This window comes from Lynx rufus, unplaced genomic scaffold (assembly GCF_022079265.1).
Source record: "Lynx rufus isolate CCGP_SWC_20201006 ecotype Redwood Valley unplaced genomic scaffold, mLynRuf1.p SCAF_8, whole genome shotgun sequence".
NCBI classification, from domain to species: domain Eukaryota; kingdom Metazoa; phylum Chordata; class Mammalia; order Carnivora; family Felidae; genus Lynx; species Lynx rufus.
Genome location: NW_025814896.1, coordinates 21,495,167 through 21,515,962, shown reverse-complemented (window position 1 = coordinate 21,515,962; position 20,796 = coordinate 21,495,167). Strand labels below are relative to the sequence as shown.

General features: G+C 56.8%; 1 protein-coding gene across 1 annotated transcript in view; it reads right to left on the bottom strand.

Moving 5' to 3' along the window:
- Window positions 1-424: 424 nt before the first annotated feature.
- Window positions 425-20,796, bottom strand: part of KIAA1755 (KIAA1755 ortholog) — a 40,762-nt gene continuing 20,390 nt past the window's right edge. Inside the window, exons 5-14 of the mRNA XM_047067846.1 lie at window positions 19,216-19,339; window positions 16,627-16,720; window positions 15,691-15,777; window positions 14,028-14,144; window positions 12,218-12,316; window positions 11,114-11,262; window positions 8,986-9,124; window positions 7,654-7,776; window positions 6,769-6,972; window positions 425-2,980 (exon numbers count right to left, since the gene is read on the bottom strand). Of these exons, the coding sequence (XP_046923802.1) occupies window positions 2,393-2,980; window positions 6,769-6,972; window positions 7,654-7,776; window positions 8,986-9,124; window positions 11,114-11,262; window positions 12,218-12,316; window positions 14,028-14,144; window positions 15,691-15,777; window positions 16,627-16,720; window positions 19,216-19,339 (1,724 nt within the window). The 3' untranslated portion in view covers window positions 425-2,392. The remainder of the gene's footprint in view (window positions 2,981-6,768; window positions 6,973-7,653; window positions 7,777-8,985; window positions 9,125-11,113; window positions 11,263-12,217; window positions 12,317-14,027; window positions 14,145-15,690; window positions 15,778-16,626; window positions 16,721-19,215; window positions 19,340-20,796) is intronic.

Here is a 20,796-nt window from a genome sequence, read left to right as displayed (position 1 = left end):
CCAGTCTGCCCAACTCCAGAGCCACGTGACTGACCACACTGCCACACTGGCTTGCGCACTACCGGAGACCAGGTGTGAAGGGCCCAAAGGACCAAGCCTGGTCCAGCCTAGGCACACAGCTGGGCACACAGCAGCGGCCAAGCTCCGCAGGACTTCCGAGGGGACAAAGCTGCGACCCCCGCGGAACCAGCGATTGGCCCGGGCTTGTCCCGAGGTGAGTCCAAAGCATCAGCGTGTGATCAGGTCCTGGCTCTGCCACTCTCTGCGTGGCACTTCTCGGAGTCTGTTTCCTCCTCAGTAAAACGGAGTGAAATTGGTATTGGCCTCACGTGACTGTCGTGAAAGATTCAGTGAGCCCTGTACAGCTTTTCAGGTGTTTAGCACCGAGCTAGGCAGGAAGAAAATGCAGAGTAAACGTCAGCTATTACATTATGTATTATTTTATTCGTTATTATATTTCGTTTCGGCGTCCCCCCTCCATGGGCTACTGTGATGGGATTTGGCTCTTTTTAGAGAGCAGAGGGATGCGCAAGATGGCTTTAGGGAGCCCTCCCTTCCAAGAATTCCAGGACCATCCGTCCCCTTCCTCAGCCCCCCTCAACCCTCGCAGTGTCTGTATCCTCTCAGAAGTTAGTTTCCATCCTTGCACCCCAGGTGCCCTGGCTCCCTGCCTGTGGTCCCCACTGGTTGGATGCTGTTGCTATAGCAACAGCATTTTAAGAGCCTTCGGCCCCCTGTCTGAGGCGACAGGCATGGATGGAGGGAGGTGGGCTTATCAAATGCCTCCTGTATCCTCAGGCCTGTCTGGACTGCAAGGCAGGAGAGTGGAATGCAAGAAACAGAGCTAGCCTGGGGTGGGGGGCCAGCTCAGACCCCAGCCCCAGGTGTTGCCCAGCAGCACCCCACCTCGCTGGGTCACATGGGAAACACCTGAGCGGTCGATTATAAATGCAGATTCCAGCCATGCCCTGGCCCCAAGGGCCTGATTTTAATTAACTGGGTGGGACCCCCTAGGAGGCTGCCTTTGATCAGCTCTGCTAGTGGTCCTGAGGCAGGCAGGCCACAGACCACACTTGCCAAAATCTTAAGTCCTAGAAGATTCCTGAAAGCCAACTTGGGCACTGAGGTTTGTGTTGCTTTCCCTGCTGAGCTGTCTCCGGAAAAACTCGCCTCGTCCTCCACACCAGTGCCGCCTCCCTCTCCTTCCACAGATGAGCTAAGGGCCCCACCCTCTGTCTGGAGCCAGGAAAATTCCAGGGCCGGGCTGCCAGGGGCCACCTTGGTAACGCACCGGAGGTGGAGACAGGGGTTCACAGTTTCTCAGCATCAGGACATTCCGGGGAGGTGCTAGCAGGGGATACTCTGGGCCATGTGAAAGGCCGGCTGTCTTCTAGATACTCTGAGATCAGAGGTGTGAAGGCCTCCCCACCTTGACCCCCTGCTGGACGGGGATGTGGCTCCCCACTCTCACCCAGTCCCAACACCAGCAGAACCCCATGGCGCTGTGCCTAAAGAGCGTCCTGGGGTCGGGGGAGTGGACCCCACAGAGTCTGAGAAGACATGTGGGGAGGGGAAGTGGGTTCTCTCTGGAGGGCCAGGACAAGTGGGGTCCCTGGAAGGTGGGACAGAGGGCCCTCGCCGGTGGGAGGAGCAGAGCAGAGAGTGCATTCTCACTCCTTTGGGGTGCGCTAACTGGCTTCTAGGAGAGGATTCTCTTCGCGGAGGCCAACGGCCCAGAGAATAAACAGCCGGCTGTGCGGGGATTTGCCTGACAACACACCCTTTATTCCCTTCCCAGACTCCCCTCTACTCCTCCACCAGAGGATCCTGAGTTCACCGCCAGATAAACAGGCACTGGAATCCGTGTCTCAGATAAGAAGCCACTCCCGAGTCCCCCCCGCTCACGACAAGGGTGCCCCGTGGGCAAGCTTGTGCACCCCTGAACGCCAGGTGGTTGCCTCTGAGACTTCTGGAAGGGTCTGTACCAATTACTCTTTCCACGACGGGACCGGGGGTTATGCAGTCGGTCCCGGGGTCCCGGGCTCTACTCTGTCCTGCCCTGCCCTCCATACTCCCTATTTCTACGTGAGTCGGGTCTTCCTGGAGTTTCCCGGAGCTCAGAGCGGGTTCAGGCTCCTGCCCTCTCCTGGCGACACATACAGCAAGGGTCAGGAGCCATGTCCAGAGGGGTTCAGCCAGGGCTCCCGAACTGCCTCTTGTCGCTGGGCCCCTCCCCAGTCACCCCCTGGAGCCTGGTGTGAGTGGTGGGGGTCCTAGCTAGAGAGATGCAGGGGACTTGTCTGGGTGAGTCCTCCAGAGACGTCTGTGAGTCTGTCCCCTCTGAGGAGAAGCTGCCTCCAGCGGGGTGGGGGGTGTGACTCTGCCTGGGGAGTCACTGCCAGGAGACGAGAGGGGCAAGGAGAGGCTCCGAGGCAGGATCAAAGGGCTCACGGGGACCTCTGCCTTCATCAGCCTCTACAGCCTGGCCAGCTTCCTGGGCCAGAAGGCCTGCCTGGAAACTTCCATTCTGCCCCTCTCGGGGGGCCCGAGGCCAATAGGAATTTGGCGGTCGATCCAGGCCCAGGGAGTCCCGGAGGGGCAGGCCCCGCCTTCCCCTTCCCCTAGAAGCAACCGCTGCATTCAGACCCCGACCCTCGGCCGCTGCCTTTCTTAGTTCTGGGTGCGCCGAGTGGGCGGCGGGCCCCGCTGGGCACGGACAGTGGGCCAGTGCCCTCTTCAGGAGGGTCTGGATCTCCTCGTGTCTCACCCGGGCCTCCTCCCACAGGGCCTGGCCGGGGCCCTCCTGGCTCAGAGAGGCCACCTGCAGCCCCATGGCCGTGAGCTTCTCGGCAGGGAACTCGGATGCCAGTCGCCGCAGGTAGCGGTGGACGAGGCGCTGGTCTCCGGGGCTGGCCCTTTGGGTCTTGCCCAGCCTGAGCTGCCTCATCAGGTCCTGACAGTCCACGTGAAACCAGGTTATCTGGGGGCGAGAAGAGAGGGATGTGGGGTTCAGGCTGGGAGCGGGGCCGTGGGGCTCCATGAGGACGGGATGTGCATCTCCGAGCAGAAAACACGGACTGCCGGGTTGAATTCTTAAGACGTAGCCCAGTCGATGCCCCGGCCTCCTCTGTGGGGTCATGAGAGTCTCTGCCGCCAGCCAAGGCCACGGTTTCGCTCTCGCCCCTGAGGTCAACACACCTGTGACCAGCAAACAGCCCCCGGCCCCCTGGGGATCCTCAGGCATGACCTGGGGGCCAGCCAAGCCTCACCCCTCTCCGGGGCGATCCAGAGCGGGGCATTCGGCTCCTCGGGTTGTCCTAACCACTGCATTCACCCCTCACGACTGGCGCAGAGGGAGGCGTCGCGCTGATGTTTATCGAGCACCTTCGGCTGGCCAGGCTCTGTGCATCTCACGCGCGATCCCACTGAACCGCACCCCGCAGCCCGTTTTACGGAGGACGAATCCGAGGCTCAGAGACAGGAAATCACTTGCCCCGGGTCACACTGCAGTTCAGTGTGGGATCTGAACTCAGATGTATCCAGTCTTTGACAGAGTATCTTGCAAGCACCTCCCTGCCCGGGGGACACCGGCCCAGGCAGGGCTGCGTCCCCGAGCAGTCGCTGGAGAGACCATCAGCCAACCCGGCCCGGGGTGGGGGGGGGCCCTCCTCCCTCAGCCCGGCCTCTGCCCCACTGTGGGATTCTGCGTGTCCCTCTTTCACCCACAAAATGTCTGCAGGCTGCAAAGGAGCCAACACGTTTCCCAGCAGCTCGTGAAAAACATAATCTTTCTCTCCATTAATTTAGAACCGACAGCGAGCTGTTAGCTGTGGGGATTGGAGAACCGTTTTCTCCAAGGAAACCATCTTTCCGCGGATTAAGGGAACTTGTCTTTAGATAAATGGCTTCATATTCGCGGAAGCACACGGAGCTCACGGCTGGGAAAGGGCTCCATAAATCTCTGTTAGCGGCGCGATTGTGTTATTATTATTTAGTGCCAAAGCCGCCGCACGCGCGCTCTCTGCCCGGGGCTGGGCCCAGCACAGGGCTGTCCTGTCTGTCTGTCTGGCACTTGATCTTCCAGGCTGAGCTGGACAGGGGTGGGGGCAGCCCGCCGAACCCTTCGTTGTGCGGATGAAGATCCGGGGCCGGAGAGGAACCGGGTCAAACAGCGAGAGGGCCACGCGCAGTGGGATTCAATGTCAGGGTGCCACCTCCTGTAGGATTCCCAGGCCTGGGTGGGGCTCTATCTTCCCACATGCCCCCAACCTTCCTGCTCCCTCCTCCCTCCTCACTCTTCCTCCATCCACTTGGTCACTGACAACAGACAAGCAGGTGAGGAGGCGACAGGAAAATTCCAGATCACGGTGAGCACCGTGAAGTGAGGAAAACAGGGGGGGACGAGAGGGAATGGGGGCCAGGGGGCCAGGAGGGGCCTCGGCGGGGAGGGGACATGTGAGCTGAGCACTGAAGAAAGTTAAGAAACCAGCCGGTCTTAAGGAAAAGCGTTCCCAACTGAGGGAAGGGCAAGTGAGAAGGCCCAGAGGTGCAGCAAGTGTGTTTTATGGGGCTGAGATCAGCGGGAGTCAGCACGCGAGGAGAGAAGGGGCCAGCTGCCCTTGACACACGGGGCATTGCTACCACTCCTACTGCTGCTAATGATAATAATATTGGCGTTTATAATAATCATCCCAAATTTGAGTAAAGCCTGGGGGGGTTACTTACATTGAGTTTAACTCTCTCACTACCCAGCAAGAGCCAGATGATCTGCGTTTGAATCTCAGCTCGGCCATTTCCCAGCTGTGTGACCCTGGATGCGTTATTTGACCTCTCTGTGTTTCCTTGTGTGTAAATTGGGCGTAATAATAGCACCTGCCTCAGAGGATGGGTGTGGCAATAAAATGATATGTGAAATGACAGACAGGGCCTGCCACATAGTAAGAGCTACAGAAGCCTTGGTTATTATTACTATTTTGATCGTTATTATTGACGAGGAGCGGAGGCCCAGGGCAGTGAAGACCGTGGCTGCGGTCACACAGCCTGGGCGGGCAGGAGCCGGCCCTGGCTCTAAGCCTCAGGTTCTGCCACTGCCTGGCTCTCTTCTGTCAGCTGGGAGTGAGATCCCCTGGCTGCCACCGTCCCTATCCCTTGCCCGCTGCGCCTCAGAGGCAGAGAAAATGACCTGTCCTCCCAGCGCCCCAGGGGGACTTGAGCAGAGTCCCTCTCGACTCCCCTCTGAAGCATCCTGACTTCTCCATCCTTTGTGTGCTGAGCCAGCCTGACAGCTGGGTGGCCGGGGTCAGGCTCTTCCCCCGCTCTGTCCTCAGGGGCGAGTCTGGGGGTGCTGGGCCTGGACCAGAGCTGTGGGTTCTTGTCCCATCCAGGGTACAGCTCTCCCAGGCTGCTGCTGGTCCCCCTAGGCCTCAGTGCCCCCAGGAGAAAAGTGAGAGATTTGGTCAAATGGATCGGGGGGTGGGGTCTCTTAAGTCAAATCCTGCTTGACCATCGGCCCTCTGGGGAACCTTGTGCAAGGCACATTCCTCAGTTTCCTCATCTGCGGAATGGAAACAATGTTCGCGCCCCTCCCCCATAAAGATATGGTGAGATTAGGGGAGCCTGGCTGGTTCAGTCAGTAGGGCATGTGACTCCTGATCTCAGGGTTGTGAGTTTGAGTTCCACGGTGGGCATAGAGCCTACTTAAAAAAAAAAGAATTGAAAAAAAGAGAAAGATATGGTGAGATCAAATCAGATAAGGTTTGTGAAGCACTTAGAAGAGTGTCCAACAGGGAGTCCACAGTCACGAATGCGGGCTACTCTCATCATAATCCTATCATCATCACACCTGATTGAACATGGGAACCTGTTACCATCCACACCCCCACCTTTGGAGAAGAACACAGAGCAGGAACGCGTCTGTGTTCAAATTCCAGCTCTTCTTTTCTGCAGCCGTGTGGCCTTGGGCAAGGCCCTTCTCTTCTTAGGGCCTCAGCATCCTCATCTGTAAAATGGGACCACTCTGCCTTGCCACACTGGATTGCCCAGAGACGACCGATGCAAAGCAGCGGAGTTCGTCTTGCCTCCGACCCCAGCACTGCCCCCGATCCCCTCCCCCGGAGGAGCCCTGTCTTTTCCTCCCCACTGCTGGCCAAACTCTGGGCTCCTGGCCAGGACTAAGGCCTCTGTTCTGGGGGTGCTCAGAAAAGACTCCGGGCCCACCCTCCGCCAACTGTCCCCTCCTTCCCCAGCTCCCACCCACTGTGTAAGGCAAGGCGAGGCATGGAAAAGAGCACTACGATGGTGCCATGGGCTTCCCGTGTGACACTGGCTAAGTGTCAGTCCTTCTCTGATCCTGTTTCCCCAACTCTGCAACGGAAGTTTCTCAGGCTGGTCTGACCGCCTGAAGTTGTCTGCAGAGAGCTATGCATAGACAGGAAGTCTATGGCTTTGACTGGATTCTCGGAAATACCAGGTCCCCTTCCCCTAATGCCAACGTTTAAGAGGCAGATGATATCTGAGTGTCCTTTGAGAGCTGACTTCTAGGCTGCTGGGAGGCTGCCTGGTGTAATGGGACAAGCTGGGGTCCGAGATCGGCTGGGACTGACTTAAGGGGTCACCTATCCTCTCCAACCTTGCTTCTCTTCTGGAAAATGCAGGTGACAATAGAATGAATCCTCCAGAGAGCCTCGTGCTGTGTGTGGGCTGCTCCCTGCCCCCTCCCCCCTCACCTCCCAGCTGGACGAGGGTCTATGCGGGCGGCCACAGGCTCACCTTCTTGCAGAAGTGGTGTAGACGGAGCAGCGTCTCCAGGTCCGTGCGCTGCCGCTCGGCCGCCATGTAGAAGTGGGTCAGCTTGGCCTGGAAGGCCCGCTGGGTGGAGGTGAAGGCCACCAGTTCCGGGAGCTCTGCTCCTCCGGCCGCAGCTCCCAGCTGAGCTGCCTGCTTGGACAGCTCCAGGCCCCGGCGGTACTGGGCCTGAGCGGGAGAGGAGAGGTGTCCATTCGGGTGCCATCTTAGCTGAGGCCTCCCTCCGAGGCCAGGAACCTCTGCCGCCCCACTGCTGAGTTGTCGGGCTTCCCAGACCTCTGTTGTGTCATCTACAAAATGGGCACTGGGCCTCCGCCTCAGCAGTCCATGCCTAGCTGGGACTCTGCTCGCTGTCACCTCCTTCGGGGAAACTTCCCTGACCCGGGGTCTGGGTTAGGGACTCCTGCCATGTGTCCCCACATTTCTCCCTTTCTGTTTGTTGCCCTGTTTTTCCGGCACCCCTAACCCCCACTGGCCTGGGAGCTCCCTGAGGGCTGAGAGGGGCTGAATCACCCGTGTCCTAGGCTCCCGTACATCAAGGGTGCAAATTCCTTGCCCCTGACCTGTGAGGCTGACTTAATAGGTCTCTGGTGGGACCCTGGAGTCTGCATTTTATAAAATCTTCCAGGGATTCTGAGATAGGTCTTCTTTTGGATGTGGTGATCCAGGAAGGCTTCCTGGAGGAGACAGCATCTAAGCGGAACCCTTTCCGATCCATGCCGGTCTCTTCACTGTCTCTGGACGTTTCCTTGCACTTTCCCACCTGCACACCTTTGCCCTAGCAGTGCCCCCCCCCCCACGGCCCTCTCCATTTGCTCCGATCCTGCTCCTCAGTCTTTAGGAACGCACTGCAGCCTGGAGAAAGAAGTCCTCAAACTCCGCGTGGGCTTTCTCCACAGTCTCCAAGCTTCTGTCTTTGGGGGTCAGCATTTGCAGGCACCGGCTCCCCTCCTGCTCCATCCAGTTGCTGACCTGGGGCAGGGGAGGGAGGTGCGGACATGAGGGGTGCCTGGGGAGACGTCCCTCGGCCAGCTCCCTGCTCCCTTGGAAGTGGGGATCGTGTCCTCACTGATTCGGTGGCGGGGTCTGCGCCCGTTGGCCTGGACCGAGACCCTCCCGGTTCTGGGCAGAAGGGACAGTTTGGGGAGGGTGGGTGCATTGTCATGTTCTTCAAGTAGCTGAAGGGGACAGGACTCTCCGAGTGGGACCCCAGGGGGCATCTGGTCCGGCCAGTGCCATGCACGAAGTAGGCCGTCCGTGCGCGCTTGTCTGAAGTCTCACGGTGGCAAATTTGAGCTTACTCTAACCACTCAGCTTTGCTAATCAGAAAAGAGGCAGCCTTGAGAGTAATGAGCTCCTCATCCCCAGGGCTATGCAAACAGGAAATGCTGCCTTCTGTAGAGCGAGGTGCGTGGGCCCGCTGTGAACTAACTCACTGTGCGAACTGGGCAAGTCGCGTCCCCTTTCTGGGCCTTAGTTTATTCAGTGGCAAAGTGGGGTAGGCGTGAGGATTGGATGAGGGACAGAGGGGATAAAACGGCCCTCGAACCCAGGAGCAGAAGTCCCCTTCTTACCCTGGGATGCCTTAAAGAGTATGTACTCACTCCCTTTACCCTCGAAAAGCCCATTTGTGGCAGGCACTCCTATTACCCCCCCATTTGACAGATGAGGAGACTGAGGCAATGAATAGTTAAATAACTTGTCTGGGGTCCGGGTCAGTGCTGGAGCCAGGACTAGAACCCAGGCCGTCCGTGTGCCCCCCAGCCCCCAGCACGAAGGGCTGCACTGGTTCTAGACGCCGGCAGTCGGGTGAGGTGATGCCGGGGGTGGGCTCCAAGGTCAGATTCCCAGGTGTGTGACCACAGGCAGGTGACGTAATGTCTTCCGGCCTCAGTTTCCTCATCGATGAGTGGGAGCAGTCCTAGCATCTTCCCCCATCCCTGGTAGGCGGTAAGGTTGGAAAATCATTGTATACGCAAAGGCTCTGGCCCGGGGCTAGGCAGGATGAGAACAGCTTTCGGGGTTATGTCTTCACCCGCGCGGCACTTCTGTAGTGCCGTGTCATACGCCGCGTCACAGGCCGCCCGCCTGGCTCTTGACTTACACCAGAGCAGAGTGCCTGTCTGGGGCAGGGCCTGGAGCAGGGCCTTCCCCCACCCAGAGGCCAGCCTCCCCTTTCACCTGGTGGATGGCAGCCTCCAGGCGGCCGAGGCGGACGCGAAGCTCCAGCGCCCCCAGGAGGTGGTTAGAGGCAGTGACCAGGACATGCAGCTGTTCGTCCACGAGGCCGTACCAGGCGACAGCTTCGGCCAGATGGCTCCTGGGAGGTGGAAGAGGGTGCAAGAGGGCCCAAGATGCCCTCCCCACCAGTACGCCTGCTCCCCGACCCCCACCGGTTCCGTGGCTCCAGCCTGGGTATTCCAGCTGCCGACTTGCTGGGTGACCTTGGGCAGGTCCCTATACCTCTCTGGGCCTCAGACTCGGCCTTTCCTGGGACGGAGAAGGCCAGAGGACACAGTGGGAAACCGAAAGACCCTCCCCTTCCCTGGGAGATGCCCTGGGAATCCGAGTTGGACAGATCTGGGTTCAAATCGCAACACCCACCCTAAGCCAACTGAGTCAGGCTCTGAGTGCAGCCTGGACATTCGCACTTTCTAAAGCTTCTTAGATGGTTTCAGGGGGGCAGCAAGGGCTGAGAACCAGCCCTCACACATTCAAAACTCTTAACAGTATCCAACACCCACTGTTAGTGCTTATTATTCCTATTGTAATGATGGTGAGTGGCTGTAACCCGCCTTTCCACCACAGCCTCCATTTTACAGATGAGAAAACTGAGGTCCAGAGAGAGGAACTGACTCTCGCGCATCGCATTCTGAATTGGAGTGCAGTCTACAGCTTTCTTTGCACATAATTTTAAAAAATAGTCAAAGCCAGCAAGACATAAATGAAAGGGAGCAGACGGGAGTCAGGCACGGTGACACTCCGGTGAGGGGAGGACTCTCGGGAATCCCACCCCACCCTCCTCTGCCCTACAGGGTCTTGTTTCAGATGGAAAAGGGAAAAAAAGGACACGGAACGAAAGCCTGCCATCTTTGCTCTGGGCCTCCCCCATCTGACTGCAGCTTCCCGCAGATCACTGCCTTTCCAGGAAGGGGTGAAGGCCCAGGGTCGGTGCATGGAAAATGCCAGCCAGCCTGGCGGACACCGGGAGGAAGGGGTGGGCAGGCGGGAGCTGCAGGGACCCCTCTGCAGAACAAGCGCAGCGGCTCATGTGGGACCACACCGCCCCCTGGTGGAGCTGCTGGTGGCCAACAGTCTGGGGAGGCCTATGGCCGACAAGGACAGTGAGGCGGGGTCACGCTGGGAAAGACAGTGCCAGGCTGTGTGAGAAGCACCAGGACCCACATCAGTGCGAATCCGTCCGTGGACGCAGCTCAGGGCGGTGTGTTCGAGATTCTGGGCCAGGCTGCCTGGGTTAAGTCCTGACCCCCACACATCTCAGCTGTGTGACCCTGGGAAAGTCACTTAACCTCTCTCCGAGCCTCAGACCCCTCCACTGTAAAATGAGGATAATACGAGACTCCACCTAGTGGGAATTAGACATGTTAATATTTGCAAAGCCCTTAGCACAAGGCTATGCTCGTACTAAGCGCTATTTAAGTGTTAGTTAAATAAACAAGTTGTTCTTGGAAGCTTAGGCGAACTTAGTAATTGTGTTTGTTCTAACGGAGACAAAATATCTCCAATTACTGACTGATTTAATTACTGATTGGCACCCCCGCCCGTAAACTTAAGAAAACCCGTAATTTCCAGGAATGTGTATTTTTTTGTGTTTTGTGGCTCTGAGACCATGGCCACGGCTGACGGTTCTCTCGGCCAGGCTGAGAAGCCCACCAGGGAAGGCCGGGCGGTGCAGGGGTTACTGCTCAGATGTCCTGGCTCATCTATCATTTCGCTGAGCCTCGGTTACCCATCAGCAAAATGAGGACGATGTGGCCCTCACAAGGTTCTTTTGAGGAATCAACGAGATGGACCCTTGAAGGGATTCAGCCCAGTGTCTTAGAAAGTCAGAGAAAGTGCTTGGGGGTGACTGGAAACGAGCAGGGGCTGTCCTCTGATGCCCACTTTGGGCTGAAGATGGCCGGGGCTGAAGGAGGGGCAGCAGAGAAGGGACCTTACCAAAGCCTCAGCCCAGGATACGGACCCTGCAAATGCCCCCAGGCTAGGCATCCTTAGGGCCCACCCTACGCGCTCCCAGCTCCCAGGCCAGTGGACAAAGCTTGGGGAGGAAAAACCTGGCTGTTCATACCTGACGTCAGGGTTGAAGTCCAGCCTACTGGCTTCCTGCCGTAGCCTGGCCAGAGTGGCTCCCCCTTCCCGCTGGAGGCCCAGCAGCCCTGGGTCCCTCAGCACGGTCTCCATCAGCTCCTTGGACTTGCTCAGACACCTGGAGGCTTCCTGCCAGTGTAGGGAGGTGGCCTGAGGCCCCATCCCCACCCTCCTTCTACAGCCTTCCAGGACTCCCCACACCCGGATCATGCCTGACTCCCCCAGTTCGGCATTCAAGGTCCTGCACCAAGTCTATCCTTCCTATCGCTAAAACATCTCCTCGAGCCACGCCTCCTCTTGTCACCATGGCAACCTCACTGGGAGCAACCCCCACCAACCCAGGGTTTACACCTCCTGTTAGGACACTCACCCCTGCCTCTTCACTGGTCTCCCTGCTGCTCTCTGGCTCCCCCTGCAGTCTGTTCCCCACATGGCAGCTGGCAGGATCTCAAAGCGGCAATGTGTTCGCCCTGCTGCTTAAAATTCTCCGGGGCCTTTCCTGCCGGCTTAGAGTCGAATCCCAACCCAAGTCCTTGATACAACCTCTTCTGGTTTCTTCTCTTCTAGTTCTTCTCTTCTCTTGCTCCGCTCCCACCGCTCTGTTCTACATTGGCCTCCATGCTATTCTCGAACATACCAGAACCCCCCCACCTCAGCACCTTGGTACGTATTTGTTCTCCAGGTGGAGCAGTCCCCCTCTGTTCCCATGGCCAGCTCCTTCTCATCTTCAACCGAAATGCCATCTCTTTAGGGAGGCCCTCCCTCCTTCCCCTTGTTCTCAATCTCATTTTCATAGCATTTGGCACAATTTGGAACTACGCACCCGTTTCTTTGCTTATTTTCTTAATGACTACTCCTGCCTCTGCACCCTAAACCCTATGAGGGCAGGGACAGGACAGTGTGCCCCAGGCTGGGTCTCCAGGATATGACATAGAGTGAGTGTCCAGTAAATATTAGTCAAGTGAGCGGATAAAAAAAAAAAAATGAGGTGATGACGCCCACCCCGGCTGCCCCCCTCACTGAGCCCTTGGTCCACGGAATCTGGGGTGTAGTGAGGCTTCCCCACCCCATGCTCCTGGCTCACCTGCACCCCTCCAGGGAGGTCGCTCTTCTCAAACTGCTTGATGGAAGCCTTTAGCAAGGAGGAGACCTGGTGCAGGTCAGCAAGGAAAGGGTCCAGCTTCTGCACGATGGAAAGCCAGAGTGGGAGTGTCAGCCCGGGCCAGTGAGGCCACCTGCCCACTCCAGGAGGACACAGGAAGGGCCTTAGGCAGTGGTTCTCAAACTTCAGCTGCATCAGAATCACCTGGAGGTCTGGAGAAAATCCGGACTGCTGAGCCCTACTCCTGAGTCCCCGGTTTCATTCCTTTTGGGTGGGGCCTGAGAATGTGCACCTAACAAGTTCCCAAGTGATGCCGATGCTGCTGGTCCAGGGACCATACTTTGAGAACCACTGGTGCTGGGAAAGAAAGAAGGAGGAGAAAGAAGGCCCCCAAGGGGATACTTTGGGGAAGGGGAAGGAGCAGATGGGGGAGGGCAGAGTTAGGGGGCGTCTTCTGCTGGGTCCCACTTCGGCCCAGCTTTCCCGCCGACTAGCTGTGAGACCTCGGGCCAATCGCCTAACCTCTTTGTGCCTCGGCATCCTCCTCTGTAAAATGGGATCGCAGTCGTTCCTACCTTAGAGGCTAGCGTGAGGATGAAACGTGTGCATTTGTGTGAGGTGCTCAGTGTATCCTATTAGCCAACATCATTGTCAGTTTCACATTCTGGGTCTACAGGTTAGATGTCATTTCGAGGGAAGGTTTTAAAGTGAAAATACAGTTCAAAGGCCACTGGATTCACCAGAGGGGAACTGGGGGGCGCCTGTGGGATGAGTAGGAAAGGAGACCACTCAATATATACCCTTTAGTACCATTTGAAGTTTTCACATACTGCTTGTTCAAAAACAGACACATGATAAGCGGGAGAGCACCGGGGCCAAAAACAAATAAACAAAGCACCACATTAGATTGTTAGTGGAGACGCGTGGCTCTCACTGGAGGGGGGGGGGGGATTTCGATCCCCAGGGGACAACAGGCAATGTCTGGAGATGTTTTTGCTTGTCATCATTTGTGAGGTGCTCCTGTCAGAGTGGGTAGGGGCCAGGGACGGTGCTAAGCACGCTACAGTGCACAAGATCTCTCCCAACAACAAAGAAGCAGCCAGTCCCAAACGTGACTGGTGCCGAAGGTGAGCAGCCCTGGTCTAGGGAAAGTCCAGGGCAGCACTTATGGGCACTGCTTTCTGTGCGAGTTAAGCCAGGAATCTTTTGTGTGTTCTTGTGCCAGCCACCCCCGTCCTGTGTGTCCTCATGTACTAAAGTGGGCATGAAATGCCCCCTCCAGGGTTGTGCGGAGAAGAGCCTGAGATCATAGGGAGAAGGAGTTTCCTTATTCCCTCCCTCTTTCAGGAGGGAACGAGTCTGCCTCCCTCACCAGACCCTGAGCTCTCCGAGCTGCGTGGGTCCACAGAACGAATGTCCGTCAATTTCATTTGCACTTAGCGTAGACACAGCTCTTAGCGTGCGCCCGACACTCTTCTAAGCTCTTCGCCCACATGAACTCAGTTAAACCTCACAACGGCCCCCTCGAGAGGTACTGCCATTACCCCCCATTTTGCAGTGGAGGAAAAGGGCTCAGAGAAGCTATGTGACTTCCCCGAGTCCTGGGACTGGAACCCAGGCAGTCTGGGTGCAGAGCTTGAGCTCCTCGTTACTGGACTCTGCACCCTCATCATAAATGTATGTTGGATGACTGTCTCTGGACCTGACGGGGTCACTAGATCCAGGGGGCAGGAGAGTGAAGGGAGGAAGAGAAGGAGTTAGGGTGGGCGGTAAAGGCTTTGAGGGTAGGCACCTGGAAGAATTGCACCCACTCGCTGTGGCAGTAGGGGAAGGGGCCTTCCAGGGCTGCGGGCAGCTGCCCGGGGTCCACGTGGTGGCTGAGAGCTCTCAGTGAGGTCACCACCTCTACCTGCAGGTGAAAGAAGACAGTCAAGATGACCAGGGGGCTCAGCGTGGGCACACCTGTTTGAGAAGGGCCTGCCAGATCCCTGCCCCAACACCACTCCATCTGCCACAGGTAAGGCTGGCCCTGGCGTTAAGAGTTGCTTTTCCGGGCAAGGATCTTCTCTGGAAAGTCTGACAAATCAAAATTCAGAATGAGACCCTGGCTAAGGAATGGTAAGTAAACAGCACTCCGACTGCCCCTTCCCCAGCACGTGCCCGAGGCAGACATCATTAATCAATCACCGCACTGACTCCCTCTAAGCTGGGCTCTTTCCCAACACAGATCTCCAGGAAATCACACAAATGGATGAAAGCTGACCCTGGTCACGTAACTTCTTTGTTGTAATCCTTGTTCTGTTCTCCAGTGACCCACCAAGGTGCCGTCTCCTTCTTGGGGCTGAGAAAGGTCACCAAATCCTGACCGTATCCTCTAAGACATGGAGGAGGGACGAGGTGGCTGCTTCTCCCGGACGGTGAAGTTGGAGGTTTATGCTAGGAACAGCTCCAGATACCTAAGCTTGGGATTGGGCGGATTCTGTTTGTTTGGGCCCATCTGTTATCCTCGGTACTCAAAGTGTGGGCCACGGACCAGCAGCATCAACATCACCTAGGAGCATGTTAGAGATGCAGAATCCCAGGCCCCATCCAGGGCTACTTCATTAGAACCTGCGCTTTGACAAGGTCCCCAAGGGATTCACTGGCACATAAACCCTTAAAAAGCACATCTCTAGGGGCGCCTGGGTGGCTCAGTCGGTTAAGCATCCAACTTTGCCTCAGGTCATGATCTCAGAGTCCGTGAATTCGAGCCCTGCATCGGGCTCTGTGCTGACAGCCCGGAGCCTGGAGCCTGTTTCAGATTCTGTGTCTCCCTCTCTCTCTGCCCCTCCCCCGTTCATGCTCTGTCTCAAAAATAAATCAACATTAAAATTTTTTTTTTAAAAAAAGCACATCTCTAGCTCCCAATGCGACTCTGCACCAATGAGGAGGAGGAAGGAGGCCTTGAAAATCCTTTCCCGAAGCAGGGCAGAGGGCAGGGGGCCCACGCTCATGATTGCGGTACACGGCGCTAATTAAAGAAAACTGCAGGGCTCTTTGCTGTAAAGTCCCAAATCATCTCAGCCTCTGAGCTGGCGATGGTGAGAGAGAAACCAGGGAGAGAAAGGCGGGAAGATCAAGGCCGCAATACGGAAAAGGCGTCTCTGCCTCTAGCTTACTCGGTGGCCTTGGGCCTCAGTCTCCCCATCTGAAAAGGAGGGAGGGGTCGAGGAGCTGAAACTTTAAAAATCGGTTTCATGCCACAGGCACCTCTCGGTCACGTGGTAGAGCCCACCAGGAGCTTCTGGGATTGCCAGAGAGCGAGCACTAGATGATTGATTTGGCCACACCTGCCACGGAGGCAGGGCTGACAATTGTAACGCCCAGCCTTGTATTTGTTGACCTCCACTAGGTCACTCCAGGCGGGTCCCAGCTGGTGAATTCTGCACCCCGGCTCAGCTCAGCCTCCCCCTCACCTGGACGTCAGGCAATGTTTCCAGCTGGAGGGCAGCCTCCTTCTCTCCCAGGTAGAACACAGCACGGATGGAGGCTGGGGCCAGGGCCTGTCAGAGAGAACCGTTTCAGAGGTGCTCTGTCTAGACCTTCACTGAGCCCCCTGCTAAGACTCAGGCAAACAGCTGGGGCGGGGTCGGGGGGGGGGGGGGCTCGGCTGGGACGTTTATGTGGTATGTTTGAAAGATGAATGGTTGGAAGTCGATAGAGCACCAGGTCCAAGCCGAGTTGCAAGCTTCCTAGATGACCAGTCCCCTCTGAGCCTCAGTTTCCCCATCTATAAAGTGAGGAGGGGAAGGAAGAGGAGGGGATCAGACCATAAAGTAAGTGTATGCCAACCTTCCACTTTCTCCTAAGTTGCCTAAGCCAGCAACTTACAAACCTCTTCCTTGCTCCTCTGTTCATGAGGCTCATGGGACCTAAGTCTAAGCCCATCGGGGTGGCCACAGAGATCGGTTGGTGGATGAACACCTGAGCTAAGGAGACAGAAAGAAACCTCCTGGGACCTCTGGGAAGCGAATCTCTCACTCTTTCCTACTGGGTGGCCTTCAATGAAAAACCATGGGAAGTGAGAACCAGACTGCCACCAGGGCGGGAAGCCTGGCTGAGAATAGCGCCCTCCCAGGAGAACTCGGCCAGAAATGGAGACAGGAACCAGGTCTTGGTGACAATAGCTGAGCCCCTGAATCCAGGCATTTCACTTCTGGATTATCAAGTCACATGGACCAATGAGCTCACTCTGTCTTCAAGACTGGGCTGGGATTTCTGTATCTGCAACGAAGAGTTCCTGCCTGGGGTTTCCGGTCCCAGGTCTGTGCCCCCTGGGGCCCATGAATGTCAAAAGTCCCCTGGAGTTCCCAAGCTCCTTGCTAGGCTGAGGCTGTCCGCCTCCCACTCACCTGGGTGGCCTGCAGGGCACTGACCAGACCAGGGTGTGGAGGCTGTTTCCTGGAATCAATCATAACCGCCAGCCCCTTGGTTTTATCTTCAGGCCTGTGGGTGGTAAACGGAATCGGCAGTCTTGCTGGATGGATGGGACTTTCTAGGGGGAAGGACCTCGTGGAAGGGGAGGGGGCTGGCTGCCAGAAACCTTGATGTACTGGTGAGCTCTTCATCTCGCAAGACCGACTGCCCATGGGCACCCCACTCCAGGAAGCCTTCCACGATCTTTCTCCAGGCAGAGTCCATTGCTTCTTCTGTGGTGTTCCCACAATACCTCACACAGCCCTCTCTCACACCCTAACAATCATAAGCTATAAGCCACCATCCCAGTTGCGGTGGGTGAGTCGCCCAGCATTTACCCCACCCCCTTCCCATGGGCAGAATTCTGGTTTCGTTCAAGAATCCAATTCCCTCCATAGAGCAGGTCCCCCAGGCGCTGGTTTCTGATTGGCTGAGGCCGAGAGTAGCGAGCCAATTCCTCTGGCCAATGGTTGCTTTACGTAGGGGCCACGTGACATGTTTCTGTCCAATGAGGAGTGAGGAGACGTTTGCCAGGGGACTTCTGGGAAACACAGGCTCTCCTTGAAGAGGCTCTTACTTAAGAGCTCTAAAGCAGAGACCAAGAGAAATAAATTTCCTCATGAGTAAAGACATTTCGAATTGGAACTTGTTACTTGCAGCCGAAACGCTGTCACTGGTTCACTCTGTACTTTTCAGCGGTTACGTTAGGATTTCCCAAACTGGCTCAATGGTCAGGAGTTGTTAAAAATATCGATTCCTCACCTCCGCCCCTACCCCGAGCCCCCAGACGTCTGGCCCAGCACGTACAGGGGGGGCAGGGCGTCTGTGTGGTTCCAAGTGCCCTTGGCCATCCTGATGATCAGGCAGGTTGGGAAAATAACCCCCAGTGCCTTCCAGCCTTATGTCCAGCCAGTTCATAGATAAAACCAGAGATCGCCAGTGTGGAGGTGGGGTTTCGGCACTGCCATAGCATCTGGTCACCCCGGTAAGTTGTTTCACCTTGCCGAGAGCCAATTTTCCCATCTGTAAATGGGGAGAATGGTAGTTTGGGCCCTGTGGGGTGCGGTGAGGACCGATGAATTCATGAGCGTAAGGCACTCAGTGACTGCTGTAGAGTAAGAGGAATATAAATGTCTTCCGTTGCTATTCCCCTAGAAGGGAAACTGAGGCACAGAGCAGCAACGTAGCAGACAGTGAGAAGAGGCTCTTGGAGGTGAAGCCCCTGTGTTCATGTCCCACACCTCACCTGCCTCCGGCTGTGTTCGTGCTGGGAGAGCGGTCTGTTTCCACCCCTGCCTTGCCACCAGCCTGGAGGCCCCTGGAGGGCAGCGGCCGATGTGAGGAGTCAGAGTCTCTGGCATGTCCCAGCGTGAAGCTGGGCCCAGCACCCCACAGTTTACACCGCTCATCGGAGTCCACTTGGTGTTTCCTTTTGATCGGGTGAGTCTCAGAGGGGGAGGTTACCGCCCCAAGGTCACACGGCAAGTTGGTGGGATTCCAGGGCTCTGTTTACCACACTGGCCACTTCTCAGCACGGAAGAGGGGGTCCCATCTCCCCCCTCAGGCCAGAAAAGCCACACCACTTTGGAGAAGAGGAAGAAAAATCTCAATGGCCAGCAGGTGGCAGTGATAGCTCCCATGAGATGGAGCACGGGGAGAAGGTTCCAAAGGGTTCCACGAGTCCCTCCACCCCCTACCCCTAGCTGCACAACCTCTAGGTTGGGTTGGGGTCTGTCGCCACGGTCCTGAGCAGACACCACTTCTGAGACCCTCCTAGCCGGGGGCTGGGACTCGCGAGGAAAAATGGTGACTTTCCCCAGCCGGTCCAATGTGAAGTCTGAGCGGTGGGGGAGGAGAGGTATTAGCATCAGCCTGGATCGCCCGTTACTCACAACTTCTTTCTTTCACTCTCTTACTCATCCACACATTCACACCCATTCGCCCTTTATTTGTTCAACAGTATTTATGATTATCACCTGCCAGCTCAGTTATGACCTCTTCGGAGATGCCCTCCTTGATCTCCCGATTGAAATTCGTCACCCACCCTTCCCACTCTACAACCGTGCTTCTCCAAATGGGTCCCTGGCCAAGCAGCATCAGTAGAATCAGGACATTTGTTAGAAATGCAAATTCTCAGGCCCAAGACCTAGCGGCTCAGAAACTTGGGGTGTGACCCGGTGATGTGTTTTTAACAGCGCTCAGGGTGACTCATGCATGCTCGGGTTTGCGAGCCACTGATCTACAACATCCCCCCGTTTTCTTCACCACACAGACACCCCCTGAGCGCTTCTTGTCCATGCTGTTTCTTGCACACCATCCACCTCCCCATCAACCTGGGAACCCCCTGATGGCAGGGACTAAGTTTGTCTTGCTTTACCCTACCCCCCCCCCGTCACCCCAGCATCTGGCTTGGGACTGGCTCTGGGAACAGAAGTTCCTGGGGTCTCTCCCTTCAGTCCCCGGTCCTGGGCTCTGGGCCAAGAAATTGACGGGGGACAGAGCGACCAGCTGGCCCGACCCCTTACCTGGGGACAGTGCACAGGTAGGAGAGCAGCTTGGTGACTTCCGAGGCCGTGCACCACGGTGCCTCCCAGGCCCCCTCGGTGGTTGACACCAGAAGCAGGCGCCTCCCGGCCCTGTCCCGACCACCTGGAGGAGAGAGGACACTCGTGAGCAGCGAGAACTTTGGTGGAGCCCTCACTCCAGGAATCTGCTCTGGGGCCTCCGGGTCTCTCCACCTGGGATGCCCTTTCTCTCGTCCCCCATGAAGTCTGACCTCTTAGCCTTTAAGACCCAGCTTGAACGCCACTTCGTCAGAAAAACCGTCCCTGAATGTCCCCCCCGCATGCAGAATTAGCCTCCCCCTCTGTGGACCCTGCACAGGGCACCCTGGGAGGCACAGCTCGCGGAACAGACTGCAGCCACGTGGATGGGTTCAAGTCTCAGCTCTGCACTGACTCACTGTGTGTCCTTGGGCTGGTCCATGTGCCTCTGAGCCTGTTTCCCCATCTGCTAAATGGGGAGAATAAAATGCTGAGCTTGTTAGGTGATTTCGAGGACTAAAGGAGACAGCTCCTGAGAAGGACGCTGAGCCGAAGGCTCGGTGACAGCGGTTGTTATAAAGATCATAATCCTGTCCTCGTCTCTGCCCCCCGCATGGTTGGCATGCAGCCACGGCCGCCAGCTCACCATTTACTGTTGCAGACTTTTACCCACGGCTTGTCCACAGACTATTTCCTGTTCCGGGAATCGGGGCTGTGTGACCCACTCTCCCCACGGGGGTTGAGAGTCCGGGGTCCGGGGAACCAGCACGGCCCGGTCGCACCGGGGCGAGGGAGAAGGACGATGGGAATAAGAGGCTCAGACCCGTGGAAACGGGGCCTGTTTCACACTCAGGGCTCAGAGCCCCGTCCCCCCGCCTAGAGTCGCCTCACACAGAACTTTCCTGCAATGGTCACCCCCCACTCCACGTGGGCACAACCCTCCACAGTGTGTAAGTGTGTAAGACCCTTTGTGGCTCGTGAAGTCTCAGACACAGACTTAACTACCTTCACAAGTGCTGTCATACGCAGGGGTGCAGACCTTGAACTTTGCACCCCAAACTTTGAGGGGTGCCTCTCAAACTTCCATGTGCCTGAGGATCCCGCTAGAACGCAGATTCTGACTCACCGGGCCTGGGAGTCTGCATCTCTCCGTAGCTCCAAGGAAATGCCGACATAGTTGGTCCCCAGACCACACTTTGAGTAGCAGAGGGCTCAAGTACTCGGAACATTACCCACGGGGACACGGCTATCTGTTCATGTGTCTGGTCCCCCACGAAGCCCTGCCTGGGGTAGGGCCTGCACACCACCAGGGCTAGCTGGGCACCCAGATGCTGGCTGGGTCCACTCGAGCCATGGGCAGCTGTCCCCCGATGTGCCTTCAGCTGGGAGGCCCTTCTGCCCCCAGATGCCTCCCTCGGCTACGGTACGTGATCTAACTGGCAAGCAATTTAGAGCATTTTTTTCTAATACCGAAACACATACGAATGTATTCTTAAGTAGCATACAAAATGGACAGAAATTTTAAAGACGGAAAAGATTTCAAAGATATGTGCAGAGCAACTG